The sequence below is a fragment of the Telmatherina bonti genome, assembly GCF_933228915.1.
Source record: "Telmatherina bonti genome assembly, chromosome: 13".
NCBI lineage: Eukaryota > Metazoa > Chordata > Actinopteri > Atheriniformes > Telmatherinidae > Telmatherina > Telmatherina bonti.
Genome location: NC_136611.1, coordinates 9,446,439 through 9,460,868, shown reverse-complemented (window position 1 = coordinate 9,460,868; position 14,430 = coordinate 9,446,439). Strand labels below are relative to the sequence as shown.

At 41.1% G+C, this 14,430-nt stretch overlaps 1 protein-coding gene across 2 annotated transcripts in view; it reads left to right on the top strand.

The window, feature by feature from the left end:
- Positions 1 to 13,604, top strand: part of scarf2 (scavenger receptor class F, member 2) — a 19,370-nt gene extending 5,766 nt beyond the window's left edge. The window contains exons 5-12 of one of the 2 annotated variants that reach the window (XM_079250716.1): positions 1 to 86; positions 188 to 316; positions 1,364 to 1,467; positions 2,477 to 2,591; positions 2,858 to 2,955; positions 8,497 to 8,652; positions 9,216 to 10,432; positions 10,505 to 13,604. The exon at positions 1 to 86 is cut by the window's left edge and continues 133 nt beyond it. In XM_079250716.1, the coding sequence (XP_079106842.1) occupies positions 1 to 86; positions 188 to 316; positions 1,364 to 1,467; positions 2,477 to 2,591; positions 2,858 to 2,955; positions 8,497 to 8,652; positions 9,216 to 10,432; positions 10,505 to 10,525 (1,926 nt within the window). In that variant the 3' untranslated portion in view covers positions 10,526 to 13,604. Of the gene's footprint in view, positions 87 to 187; positions 317 to 1,363; positions 1,468 to 2,476; positions 2,592 to 2,830; positions 2,956 to 8,496; positions 8,653 to 9,215; positions 10,433 to 10,504 lie in introns of both variants that reach the window. The other variant, XM_079250715.1, reaches the window with a different exon arrangement.
- The last annotated feature ends 826 nt before the right edge of the window (positions 13,605 to 14,430 follow it).

Here is a 14,430-nt window from a genome sequence, read left to right as displayed (position 1 = left end):
GTGTGTCCCACCTGTAAGGACGGCCACCACTGTGACCCCATTCATGGCAAGTGCTCCCACTGTAACCCTGGCTGGATTGGGGACAGGTAAGCAAATAGATACGAGCAGAAACGGCTTTAACTTGTGTCTAATGCCTTTTAACCTGGACAATGACTGTAAATGACGGCGTTCCTTCTGTGTGTGATAGGTGTGAGGTGCGCTGCCCCAACGGCACCTACGGCGAGAACTGCGAGAACAACTGCAGTCACTGTTTTAATGGCATCTGCCATGTTGTCACTGGAGAGTGCCTGTGTGATCCAGGCTTTTATGGCACATTGTAAGTCAGAAGTCAAGCAAAATGTTTCTACCCTTGATGGCTTTGCAATATGAAATGAAAATGTTTGATGGCTTTCATGTCATGGCTTGGACACACAAAGTAATCAGCTCACCCTTTAATGAAATGAAAAATACTTTATTAATCCCCAAAGGGAAATTGAATATTGTAGTAGATAATAATTAACTCGAAGAGATCTAGTCCCAGAGGCTGATGGCTGCTGGCAGGAATGATCTTCTGTATCTTTCAGTCTTACAGCTGAAGAAGTCTTTAAGATAAGCATTTAAAATAGTAAATTTAAATTCTCACACAGAAGTTACATTCATTTACTTTTATTAAAGCTTTATTAAACCAGATTAAATTCCCATTAAGATCTATTTCTTCTATTAGGACAGCAGCTCATGTCATGTAAAGAAGAAATTGCAACAGCAAAGTACATGATAGCAATAAAATAATAGATTAAAATGGGGAAAGTAGCTGAATTCAGAAACAATTAAAAACACAAGTTCTAAAGTTCCTGTTTAAAAGTTTTGGGTTTTTTTCTGGAAACAAACAAACAAAAAAAAAGCAAACTCTGAAACTCTAAAGGAGCTCTTCTTCTGAAACCTCACAACACAAGTCCAGCAGTGGCATGAAGGTAACCGAGACAAGGTGCTCGCCAGTTTTGATGGAGAAGCAGGATTTGTGACAACAGAATCCAAGTTTCCCCTCTTAGTTTGAGGACCAAATTTGTGAAGTTCATGATCAAGCATAAAGCCCAGGTATATATAATTATATCAAATAACTTTGAGTTTGACTGTTAATGGCTGGATAGTTTGGATTAAAAAACAAAGAGTTTGGTTTTATGTGCATTTAAAACCAGTTTAATGGCTGCAGATGAGGCTGAGCTGTATTAAAACGAGTCTGTTAAGGAAGAGCAGCAATAGATCATCATGTCGACATTAAGTTCACCAACTCTGACCTTCCATTTTCTTTATTTGTCCCATTTTACACGTCTCTCGCTTAGAATGAGCTTTAAACACACGTTTTTGTCTCTCCTCTCTACCCAAGCTGCAATATGACCTGTCCACCTGGCAAACATGGTGTCAACTGCAACCAGACCTGCCCCTGCCACGACAAGAACTGCGATCCTGTGTCCGGGGCTTGCCATCTCCGTAAGAAAAACTCCTTTTTTATTTATTTATAAGGATAAGGATAAGGGCAACCTCATCCTTTGTGGTGAGTTTTATAGTTGGAAACTAGCGGTCTTCCTTTTCCTTTTACATGACAGAAAAAGGCAGCAGTTCTCTGTGAAGCACCCATGCTGAAATAATTCTGTTTGTAGAGTAACAGTGAAGCTGGTTTTTGTATTAATTGTCTAACATTTGGCTGTACACACAGAGTGTGTGTAGAGGGAGATTCAGGGGCCTTGATAGTGTTTCCAGACTAAGACCGGTGTCCTTTTTATGGCTGTGTTTGTTGGCTCTGTTCCTGCCCAGCCAGAGAAGAGGGAGAGGAAGAAAGGAGGAAATAAAAAAAGGGGGGATGGAGAAATGGAAAGGCAAAGAATTTGGACAAAAGACATGGACGAAAGGGGAAAAAGAGACTGAAAGGAGATTATTAGAGGCAGGCATGAAGCTTATGAGTGTAGCGCACGCAAAGATGGCAGGAAAAGCTGGTCGCTGATGTCATCAGATCCGTCTCTCTTCCATCACCTGCATCCAAAGTTCGACAAGACAAGATACCAGACCCAGACTGCACACTAATCCGTTCGACATCCCGCTTTACTGGAACACTAAAGTCTCCTCTGGTCCCCGCAAGTGCAAAATCTTGCCCGTCCTTATGCAATCCTGCACTTATTATCTTTGGGGTGTCTCCCATTTAAAAAGGGAGGAGTGCTTATAAATTATCAATGACTTCCAGAGCGGGGCATTAAGTAAGGAAAGGATGAGAAAAGGAAGCAGATTGCAGGATATTACAATAAAATCACAAGTGGCTTCATGTTTTCTGGGAGAACTTACGTAACGGCAGCTGTCACGTTAATAGAGATCAAATATATAAACAGAATACGAAGCCAGATATAAAACAGATTTCAGAATTGACTGTAACAAAGAAAGTTCTCTTATGAAATGGATTCTCTCACCAGCGTGGCACACCCAGCATTCCCTGTATTTTATCTTTCAGACCCCAACCAGCGGATGGGTGTGATCGCAGCTGGTTCCCTGGTCTCCTTTTTATTGATTGTCCTCCTCTCTCTGCTGTGCTGCTGCTGCCTCTGTCGGCACAAAGAAAACCACAAGTGAGTGATGGATCAAACTTCCAATGAAAATAGAAAAGGCATATTGTTGCTTTTCCTGCAGATGCCAAGTTGTTAAATGCATAAATGCATATAAACCATATTTTTTAAGTCCTCTTCTGTATATTGACATTGCTGGATGGATAGAAAAGTGAGGAGCCCTCAAAAGAGGCAGAGGGCCAGGTTTTAAATGTCTCTTTTGAATGATTCATTTGGATTTCCGTGGCATCATCCCTTTTCAGCGCTAACCAACACAACTCTACCAACAGCAAAAAAGCCAAGCGGATCTTGTGTGGACGATTCAGCCGAATCAGCACTAAGCTTCCCCGTATTCCACTGAGGCGACAGAAACTGCCCAAAGTAGTCGGTAAGCCCCAAAACCTTTTCTTCTGTTCCACCGCGGCACTGCCAGGAGCTGCCATTTATGTAACGTTTTTGTCTTTGGAGCTTGTACGACAAAGAAAGTTGGCTATTTTGTAGCTTTATTAAAAACAAAAACAGCTAAATGAAGACTTTTAAAGCTTCCAGTTGAACACGGATTCAGCGAATAGCAGCCGGCGTCAGCATTTTTCTCCCAGTGCTACCTTAGTTTACCGTGTGGATGATGAATAGGGTTGAAAAGTGTGTGGCGGCTGCCAGGCGAGTGTGGGGTTTCATTTAAAGGGAACGCACTGCTTTTAGAGGCCATTATTGTTCTTGGCACTCTGAAATGCCATGTGTTCATATTATTACAACCCTAAACTTGGGCCTTTTTGTTCTCATTTTCTTTCTACCCCTTTTTCCATCGTCCCTTTTTTCTTGCGCTGAGAAGCAGGCTGTGTTATTAAAAGAAGGCAAGTGGTTGTTGGGGGGGGGCGTCTGGTGGTGAGTGACTCGCTATCAAAGGCTGCACTGTTTGGGTGGACGCTGCAGCCCTGCCGCTCCATGCGGAGGTCCCGTGGTGTCTGTGACAGATCTGTCTGTGACCGCGGATTCTCTTTCTTTCTTTTTTTTGTCATTGTAGACAGAGGAGATGTGCTGATCTTTTAAACCTCATCACAAACAGTTTACCCTGGCCGTTTTCTGTTAACAGCTCAAAAAAGCGTTTTTTCTTTGGGTATACAAAGTTATTTATGTATTATACGGCCATGTAAGTGAGTGTTGTGACAGCACATGAGGTTGCAGAATAAATGTGTTGCCATCTGCTGCATATCAGAACACAGTGCAAGTGTTGTATGCACTTTTATGTGGGATTTTTCCCATTTTTCAAACTTCCTGATGTGAAGCTCTTTGATTCACAAATCAGTGTCTTAACTGTAAAAATGTTTTTATTCACCAAGTGAAGTCAGAATAAATAGCACATTTCTTAAAAATGAGTACAAGGGAAGTACTATGTAACATTTCTAGCTTGAAGCATGTCACTCCTGACTTGTTTGATGGCATTCACTGTGCACATTTCTGGACCAGTCGCTGTCCAGTAGCATCCCGAGGAGAAGAGACAGCACCTTACATATTTATTTTTGGGGGGAAGCAGCGTGGCATTGCAGAGTTTTGCTTTACACACTGTGTGACAAGCTAGCAAAGGGATACCAACACGCCAGCTGCTTTGAAGACACACCATGGCTGATTTAGCAAAGATATGCCAGGAGACATTAGTGGAAGAAGAGAAGAAAGAAAGAGAGAGAGGAAGAGATAAGACAAGAGTTCAGATAAGGTTTAGGCCCACCTGGACTGGAGAGAGCTCGCAGTACAAGTTGAAGGATCCAACACTGATGCTGAATAAGCCATCAACAAGGGCGCTGTGACTGAGAAAATGTGCAAAATTTCCGTAGCGTCTCTAAGATGACCTTTACTGTAACCCTACCATGATTATCAGTTGCACCAGTGAGGGAGGAAAACTATTAGACACCTCACAAGTCCAACATTTCCTGTTTACACATTCCTAAACGTGAGGATGTCTTGTGATTTCCAGACTATGGGGACCTTTCACCTTTTTTCCAGACATTTTAAAGGCCAAACAAACACTTGACTTTTCAGTGAGCAAAATAAATTTTGGTTTATCATAATCTCTGCACAAACATAACTAGAGGTTTTTCAGTGTCAGTGCAGCGTGGAGAAAATGAAAACATGACCACTTGGTTTCTTTTGGATGTTTGAGAGGTATGGGCTTCCTCAGTTTTCCTGGTGATTACTTAAACTAAACTCTGTCTGCATTACGTCATTGCACAAACACAAGGCCCTAACAGAGTTGTCTTTGTCACCCTAATGTGGCAACCTGGTGTAAATTTATAGATCCAACTGTGAGGAAAGTAAACTTGAACTTAAGTGAAGCTTGAAAGCAGACCTCAGGAACCACATGCGACCTACTGCAAGTGGCCGTTGTCTCTTCTCGTCTTCCTGGTTTGTCCCATCCACATTTTATCTGCTCTGCTTTCTGTCAGGCTGCCCACAGAAGCGTGATCTGCCAACATTTAGAAACTCCAGCTACGCAGTTCAGCACACACACACATTCCAGAGGGGGCCCGACGGGGCTGGAAACAGGAAGTGGTCAAATTTACCCCTGCTCGTGTCAGAGCTGTGATTTATCCACCCCAGGGTCAGTGGCAACAGATGTAGCAAGACGTACTGATGAAGGAATAAGGAGTTATGGGGTTGGGTGACACGGGACAGCATAACGTCCAAGCATGGTTAGCCTCAGAGAAACAGCTACATAAACTTTTTGTCACCTAATCCTCCATTTTGGCAACACTAAAGTTGTTTGCTTGTAATTTAGCATTCTGCCTTAAGCATATTTACTTCACACCTTGCATATTCACGTCTGCCAGGCATTCTTTGCATCCTCTGTGTACAAATGTTTCCTCATGAAATCAGCACTCAGAGCGGCAACCATCTGCTTTATTCATCGTTATCCAGGGAGAGTTGGCTCATGATTGCAAATGTGTTTGCAGCTAAGCTCAGAGTGCAGCTTTCAGATAAATAATAAAATAGAAAAGAAAACTTTCTCACACTCTAAAGTCACATGTAAAAGCTTCTTTTGAGAGAGGAAAAGCCAGGCTTTTTTTTAAAAAAAACAAAACAATCTTATCTCTTAGGTATCTTGGATGTTGCACAGTAAAATGTATTTCAGACTTTGTGCAAACACAAGCCATTTCAAACTGAGAAATATTGATCATTATAATCCAATACAATGCAGCTTTATTTATAAAGCACTTTAAAAACAACAAAGTTGACTAAAGTACTACAGACTTTTTGTGCAGAGGTAAAACTAAATGCCATAAATAACATATAAGAGCAAATGAAATGTAAAATACTAGAAAAAAAGAGTAAAATAATTACAACAGTTATATATTTTTTAGGAAAGTTTTATCTTCCAGATTTCCAGAGTAGGATTAGTTATTAAAGCTGTAGCCCTCCTCTTCAGCATTTTTTCTTTTTTACTATCTCTGCCTCACTGAGCAACTGTGGCGTTGGAGCTCTGCAGCTGGGCTGGGTCAATAATGCCCTGTTGTGTGCAGGTCTTTATGCAGGGAGGGATCACAGTGGCGTCCAGTCTGCAGTAGAAGCTAGAGCCGCAGTCTCGAGGCAGCTTTCAAGGGCAGTTGTTGTTCATCACTACAGACAAGTAATCTTCCAAAATGCCCATGTGTTGGCTTGTTGACTAGCATGACCAAAATCTCTGCATAGGCTAGCTGCTCTGCATTCCTCAGCCCCTCAGAGTCTCTGCCTATCTACAGGCTGCTGGCTGCACAAGGGCAGAAATGCAAACTGAACACATGCTGTGTCGAATTCCCTGTTTCTTATTATACTCCTCCTCCTTGAAGTTAATGAAATATTTATGTCATCCTCACCTTTAGTGAAAAATTCTTCTGGACTCCATAGTTACTTTTTACTTCTGCAGCTCAACCATATCAGCTTTCTTTTCAACAGTTAATGCAATCACAGTGTTGTAATAGCTTTATTTTAGAGCCTGTTTGCAGTTTGATATGGACTACAGATGCTGCACAAAGATCATTTTAGTCTTATTGTAGGAATCAAGAAGTTAGAGCCTTTAGATCCACTTGGGGCATTTTTACACTCCTTGGACACATATTCACATGTCTGCTTTTGTCCATAGATTGTTGCCAGTTTTCAAAGAGGGGTGACACAGAAAGTATTTTAACTATAGACTCAAATATTCAAGTCTGAGATATGTGGATGAAAGTTTTAAAGAAGCACCATGTAACATTCTGACTTCAAAAATAAGTGTTTCTGACTCGTTTCCGTGGTACAGTAACATTCATCATGAACATTTCTGGAGCCACTGTTGCTCAGCAGCACCCAGCAGCTGGGAAACCACCATTCATCATCCATCCATCCATCCATCCATCCATCCATCCATCCATCATCTTTACCTGCTTATTCTAATGCTGGGTTGTTGGGTCCCGGGGTAGGGGTTTGGTATGGGGGGTAACAAGTCAAGAAAAAGCTAAAAACAGAACTGGATCATGGTGTATCTATGGATGATCACAGGACACATGTTTAGTTGACTCTTTATAGTGGGAGACGCATCTCATGGACCAAATGGAAATCCATGTGACTGTTGTTTTGTAGCCTTGCTATTGGTGTAGGGAAGCTGAGGAGCACAAAGCTCAGACCTTACATCACAATTATGAAACACCATAATCAGGATCTACACCAAATTCAGCTACATTATTTCCTTCCATCTAGTCTGCATTAATCTGATCTAAATTTGACAGTTGGATCTTTGAAACTCATGTGATGCATATCTTTTGCTCAAGTTTTTCATGTGATAGTCTTTCTGAAAAATCACAGCATCAGCAAAAATTCAGCTGCAGGCCTCTTACAAAAACAGACCATTTCTGTTATAGTCAAATCACAGCTACGGAGCTCCAATTTGTTCCTGGACGGGTTTCTGATACAGTCCGGGGATTCCTTCCATGCAGGGTTTATTTTAGGATTAAACAAACGAATGGACCCGTGTGTCATCAGGCATGTAAACAGGGAGCATCAGATGTGGGCGCTCAAGTTGAGCTGACGCCCAGTGCAGTTTAGTCCAGAAATGCAGCGTTCGTACGAGATGAGAAAATTAACCCCGAGGATGCTTCAGAAACCACAGCTGTCCTGCGTGTGGAGGGTCAGCAGAATACTGCCTTGTCTGGTGGAGGGGGAAGGGAAAACAGACAGATCACGAGGAAGACAGTGAGGAGAACCAGCATTTGATTCACATACAGCAGAAGAATGGGATTCAGTAAGCTCATGCTCTGGACAATGAAAAGAGAGATGACCAGACCTTACGTAGCAGATCAGACTGTACTCTTTATGGCTGCTGACATTATATATCTGCAAATGTCACAGCTCAATAAAATATAAAAACAAATTGGTTAAATCTGAGTAAATATGCTTCATATGAACAGGCTGCAGTTTTCTCTTTGGCTCTTGTTTTTGTGATGGTTTTTATGCAAGCTGTTTCCCTTGTATAACTAGAAAGTTATTTCACTGTTGGTCTGTTTATAGTTTTGGTCAGCAGAGCTGCCAGCCCACCAAAAGCAAGACTGTTCACATTATCTGGATTTTTTTTTTTTTTTTTTTTAAATCCAAAGGTTTTGGATTTCTAGAATATGTCTTGTCTTGCTAATCATAAAGTTTTGTGGAAACTTGATCGTTTTAACCACCAAAATGTGGGAAAAAAATACTGGAAAGTTATATAAAAATATTCGATTTCCCTTTTGAAAACCAATCATGTTGAAGCTTGTGTTTGTTCACATATAAAATCATTAAAAAGAATCATATATTCAACAGAAGTTACTTAAACCAATGCTTTCCACAACTCTGCTTTGAGACTGAGTGAGAACAGACTGTTGTTCTTGTAACACAGCACAAAACCCTCTAAATGACCTTTTTGGCTTCTGCATTTGTTTTCTGTTCTCAGTAGCCCACCACGACCCGGAGAACACCTTCAACTGCAGCTTCATCGAGCCCCCCTCTGTAGCCGACCAGCCGTCCCCCTCCTCCTGGTCCTCCCAGGAGTCCTTTTCTTCTTTTGAGAGCGGAGACGACGGCCCAGTTTACTGTGTTCCACATGAAGGTTAGTCATCTTATGAACAAACAAACTTGATGCTTATCTGGAATGACACACATAAATACAAACACCCATGCATGCATGTTACTAAAGAGTTGAAGCTTGGGAGTGTGACCATGCAGTGACTCATGCATTTGTGTAAATGCCATTATGGAGATAGTCGGCTTCTAATCATGCCAACGAGGTCCAGGTTGTCCTTTGAGAATGGGAAAAGTATAAACAGGAAATTGAACGGCTCACTCAGCAGATGGCACACATCTATGCTATGACTAACTCAAAGTGTGGTGGAAATTACCTTCTCCTTCGGTTTCTATTCTGGAAGTATGACATTGTGAATCAGGCTTTATTTGTGGGGATTTTTTTTTTGCATTCAATGGAACTATAGTGTGAATTTCAAGGGCCACTAAATATCACACATATTTCTTATTTGCTGTTTGTGTTTTTGTTCTGTTATTATTGTTAGGTCTACTATCATCCACAAGCTAGTGGCCATACCAGATTATCTCAAGGTGAATTAGTGAAACACAGGTATATTGAACTAACAGCATCCTTTCTTTGTTCTTTAACAGAATCTGTGAGTGAAAGCAAGGAGAAGCAGAGCCCCAGCCCTGCTACAGAAAAGTTAGAGGATGACCTTAATGAAGAGGATGCTGGAGAGTACACCTCCCTGAAAGACACAAGTGTCACCAAAGCAGATGGTAGCGAGCAGCCGTTACTCAAGTCCTCTGATAGCGAGGGGTCCAATAGCAGCTCTGAATCCGCAACTGTGCGACTCTATGCTTGCATCGCCCGCCCTTCCAAGCACTCAAAGGAGGACGAGGGCAGTTGCAAGGACGGGGATGGCACTCCCACACCGGAGGCCAAACGCAACGGAAAGCCGCCACCTTCACCTGGCAAGCCCAAACCTCGCCCACCAGATCCATCTACAAAGCCCAAACTGTCATGGATACACGGAAATACAACAGGGTCTCCCACACCAGAGCAGCAGGGGGGAATTAAGGCACTTGCATCACCAAAGGAGAAAAAAAGAAGCTCCAGTGATGGCTCATGTAAGAGTGATGAGCGAGAGAAAATGAAGGAAAAAAGTCAAGACCATCATAGGAACCAAGATGGGAAAGAGGCAGATGCCAATGGCTCCCCAGGCATACTTAAACCTCTGCGACGCAAGAAGTCTGGGGATGAGCACAGCAGTCCGAGTCATATGGAGCACATCAGCGGTGTTGTTCAGAATGCTCTAAAGAAGATAAGTGGATTCCATAGCTCCTCACCTGAGAAGAAGAGTGCTGACAGTCCAAAGCAGAACCCAAAAGAGCCACCAAAGAGCCCAATGGTCATGCATCCTCATATGAACTCTGAGGCCGCCACCTTACTGGCCGCTCAGCTCAAGGAAAAAACCCAAAGCATCAACAGGAATGAGGGGACAGGACTTACAAAGATCAATGGCCTCTCTCCATCCAAAGGAAACCGGGAGAAGCCCACACCTCCACAAAAAGCCAAGAGGACGGCTTCAGGTGGACTCAGCCAGCAGGGCTCCACCAAGCCAGTCCTCCCCACCACGAGCAGCCTCCAGAAGATGGTGACACCCGTCACAAACAACTTTGGGACCCCTGAAGCCAAGAGCCCGGAGAAGCAGGACTTGAACGGCTCCAGGACAGGGGACCTGTTGGATGTTACACCAAAGAAGACTCCCATAAAAAAGCCGCCCAGGAAGAAAGGCAAGGAGGGTACCGTGGATACACCTGAAAGTAAAACACCCCAGCAAAAGACAGCCATTATGCCTCCACAGGTAGTGAAGTAAGTGTTTTTTTTTTACAACAAATTGCACAAAGATTGTGATGGATTTTTTTTTTTTTTTTAGAAGACTGAAATCTATTTGTGAGAAGGTGAATGACCACAGGTTTCCAGACATCAGAAATAGCATGTGCTGTGATTCCAGGAACAGACAAGAAATTCCTTCAAACCAGTGTGGCACTACAGTTGTGTCAAATTGCCGAAGTGTATTATAATAAGCTCTCTACAGGATTGTATTACACTTCAAGAATGTTTTTTAATGTTTGTGTTTATGTGTAGGCAGCACATATCAGCCTCACAGCACAACCTGTGGCTTAACCAGACACAGCTGTGTGAACGGTAGCACAAAGACATTACCCAAAATGAAATCATCTCCAGCAACGTTCCACTATATTTATTTCAAAAATGCATAACTGTACTTTATGAAACAAGTTCCAAATAAATTGTTATTTCCATGCATGCTTTCCACAGGTACTAATAATTAGTATGAGTTTGGTGCTGTTGTGATTTTCAAGCCATTTTTGAATTTTGTGTTTCCTGCTTGGGTTGGGTCAACATGCAGGAATACATGTGTACACCAAAGAAATGTGGCACATTACTTCCACTCTCAAAGTCAAGTAGAGTGCCGCAAAGTGCTGATAGTCATGTATAAAACTTGTACATTCATTCATTCATTCATTTTCCAAACCGCTTAATCCAATTCAGGGTCGCGGCAAAGCTGGTGCCTATCCCAGCAGTCTTTTGGGCGAAAGGCAGGTACACCCTGGACAGCTCGCCAGTCCATCGCAGATAAATCTTGTACAGTTTAGTAAAATATCTTTAAAGATGAGAAAATGTTATTAAAACAGAAAAGTAATACATTGATTTTAGTGCCATTCCTACCCCATTAATAGGAAATATTATTCCATAATAAAGTAAACTGAATTCCCCGAAGTTCACAAAGTATGCTAAAATTAGGCGCTGTCCTTCATACTTGTAAGGTTCCTTTCAAGGCCTATTCAACCTGTAATAAACCCCCACTAGAAGCTACTCTGAAAAACACTTTTCATGGCCATTTACCCCATATTCAATGACGATATATAAATAAGCCACACAATCATCTCTGGTTACCAGAAGATGACCCTTTCTACAATAACCAGTTTCAGTACCGTAGTAATTCAGCTATACATTTGATGCATGGTCACTTTTTAAAGAAAAAACTAATCTCTTCAAGGTTGCAGCCACTCGCTGGGCTTTGCTGCTACTGTTGCCCCCACCTAGCTTGTACTAACTCACCCTCATAGCTTGTGCTAGCTTATCTTGCTAACTAGCTAGCTAACTTGCATGAACTGTTGCTCACGGTTCATGCAAGTTAGCTGAAAGCCGCACCCCAGCTAGTAGTCACGACTATTTCTATCCAGCCTTGATTTGAGAACATTTAGGCTTTCTTGCTTTGCCTTTCAATGAAACATCCCCATGCAACCACAGCATCTATGGCTAATTTCGCTCCTGATATTTCTTGTAATTCATAAAAAAAAGTTTGAAAACTTGATATTCTTTACTGTTGTTCTTATGGTTTTCCCCATACACAAATATAGCCTTTTTGGATTTTCTCTCTCATCTTTTAATTGTCCAACTCTGCCAGACATGTTTTGCTGAATCACAATCTTTGTTTGTTTTGCCAAAAAAAAAGGAAAAAAAAAACAGCGGATTTGCAGCCTCTTTTGTTCACACCAGATCACCAGTATGTGCTTTTACTGTATGTTTAATTCAGTCAGCTAAACCACTACACCAAAAACAAATGAAACTCCAAGCTGTCCAGTGTCCTCACTATATGTCATGCTTGTAAATCACTTTAAATCCACTTCCATTCTCTGTAATTGAGGAAAGCTTCCAGTTTTGGAGTCTATACTTAAAAACATATACTGCAGGGCTCTACCCTTTCTGTTAGTCAGTTTTGTCAAAACAGCAACAGTTGAGTGCATTTTCTACAGATGTCTTCTGTCATGAGTCTCCTTGCTCTTTCAGCTCACATGAGAAATGAGGTCACTGTCACCTCTGGGTCATTTTTGTTTCCCACAGATGCCATCAGGATAATATACGGGGAGGAAAAAAAAGATACTTTGTACTTTAGCAGAATCATGCTGAATTTTTATAGAAAAAGATGTTTTGATTTCTTCGCTTAAGGGTAAAACTGAGACTAAATGGTACTTTGCCGTGTGTATAAAATGTGCCTCAACTGTGGATCAGTTTTAGCAACTAAAGCTACCAAATCTAATTGCCAATGTTCATTTGATGTGTTGATCCTAAAATAAGTCGGCCAGAAAACAGTGTTGCCGTGGGATACTTAAACTGGTATCATTAACTGTGTAAAATGGCAAAAAAAAAACAAAAAACCTTTAAAACCTTTTTTTTTTGGCTTTTTTTTTGTTTGTTTGTTTGTTTTTTTATATAGCTGAGTGCAGCTCATATATAATATGAGCATAAAATCATGGACGACAAAAAGAAGCATGGAATCATGTTTATCCAACATGCTTTGAGTTGAAGAATATCACACTCACTACATGTCTTGGTAGTGATTTTCTTTTTTTGTTTTTTTGTTTTTTTTTTATTAAGGTACAACGCGTTTGTTTGGTTATTATTTTAACATTTTTACTTGTATACATTGTGTACTTTTTATTATCTTTGTAAGCTGTGCTTATATGACCTTTTAGGTTCATGTGTTTTTCTTGGTGTGAATGAACTGGCTTTCATGTTGTATTTGTTGTTGATTTTTTTTTCTCGTTTTTGTTCCTTCTTTTTTTTATGTTGCTTATTTTGGATTCTGAAGCAAACCTGCAGTAAGTGTACTTTCTTTCTGTAAAGTTTACATTGGCTTTGTAATTGTTCTCTGTTGATGTTATTGTTTGTTTAACACTTAACTGCATGACGCAGAGTGTAATTATACGGCATTATCGCTGCAGAGGAAATCTGTAACCTTTTTTTGTTCCCTCAATTTGTTATTACTGCCTTGCATAAAAAACTCATACCGAAAGGATAGTACAATACTACCATAATACCACTGTTGAAACAATTGCATATTATCTAAGACTATAATATTTTGTAATTATGAAGTTGTGATTTTGACTGACTGGTCCTTGCCTGTTTTTATAGGCTTAAAGTGCATTTTTTTGTAAAGAAGGGCCTGAAAAGCTGCAAAGAGTCACCAACTGTAATTTTGTGTTTTGTAGTTTGTTTTTAGCAACTTTGATTGCCTTTTGTGTATGGTTGTTAAACTGGTGTTTCTTCATTTACTTCTTTGGAATAAAAAAGCAATACATGTAGCCACTGTCAAATCAGAACTAAAAAAAAAAGGGGAAAAAAAAGCATCCTCATTCAGTTTACTGCCACATATACTCATTTGTGTCTCCTGTTCTCATGGGGTCGTGAACTCTCATCGGCTTCCTTTCCCAGTGTCTGAGCCTGGTGAACAGGCAGTAAAAACATACTGTACCGCCACACACATCTTCTGACATCTCCAAAGAGATTCATTAGCATGCTGATTGATATTTGACCCTAGTCCTGCCACCCTGGGCAACAGGACTGCTGAATCCCTGGGACACGGTGGGACTCCTGAGGCGCTCTGTCACAGCGGCTCTTCAAAGAGCCTAAAGGGAAGCAGGGGATTGTTGATTTGGGTCCTTTAGGATGGGGTAGACAAGAGCTCTTTTCATTGGGGGTAAAACAGAAGAAACTTTGTGCAAAGAAGTTAATCACGTGCTGCATATGTGTCCTCTTTTGGGGGGAAGAGGGATATAGCAAAAACTGGGCCACAAGGCCATGAAGGAGGATAAATGGATGCACATGAGAATGAATAGAAGGATGAATGGATGCAGGTTATGTGACAGGATATTGGACTCGGAAGGGGAAGTGGTTTGTTTCTATTTCCATTCTTTTGACCACGTACTTGATAGATGTGTTTAGTTTATACTAAAAGGTTATGTTTTTAAGATTGATATTTAAGGCCAAAAAAAA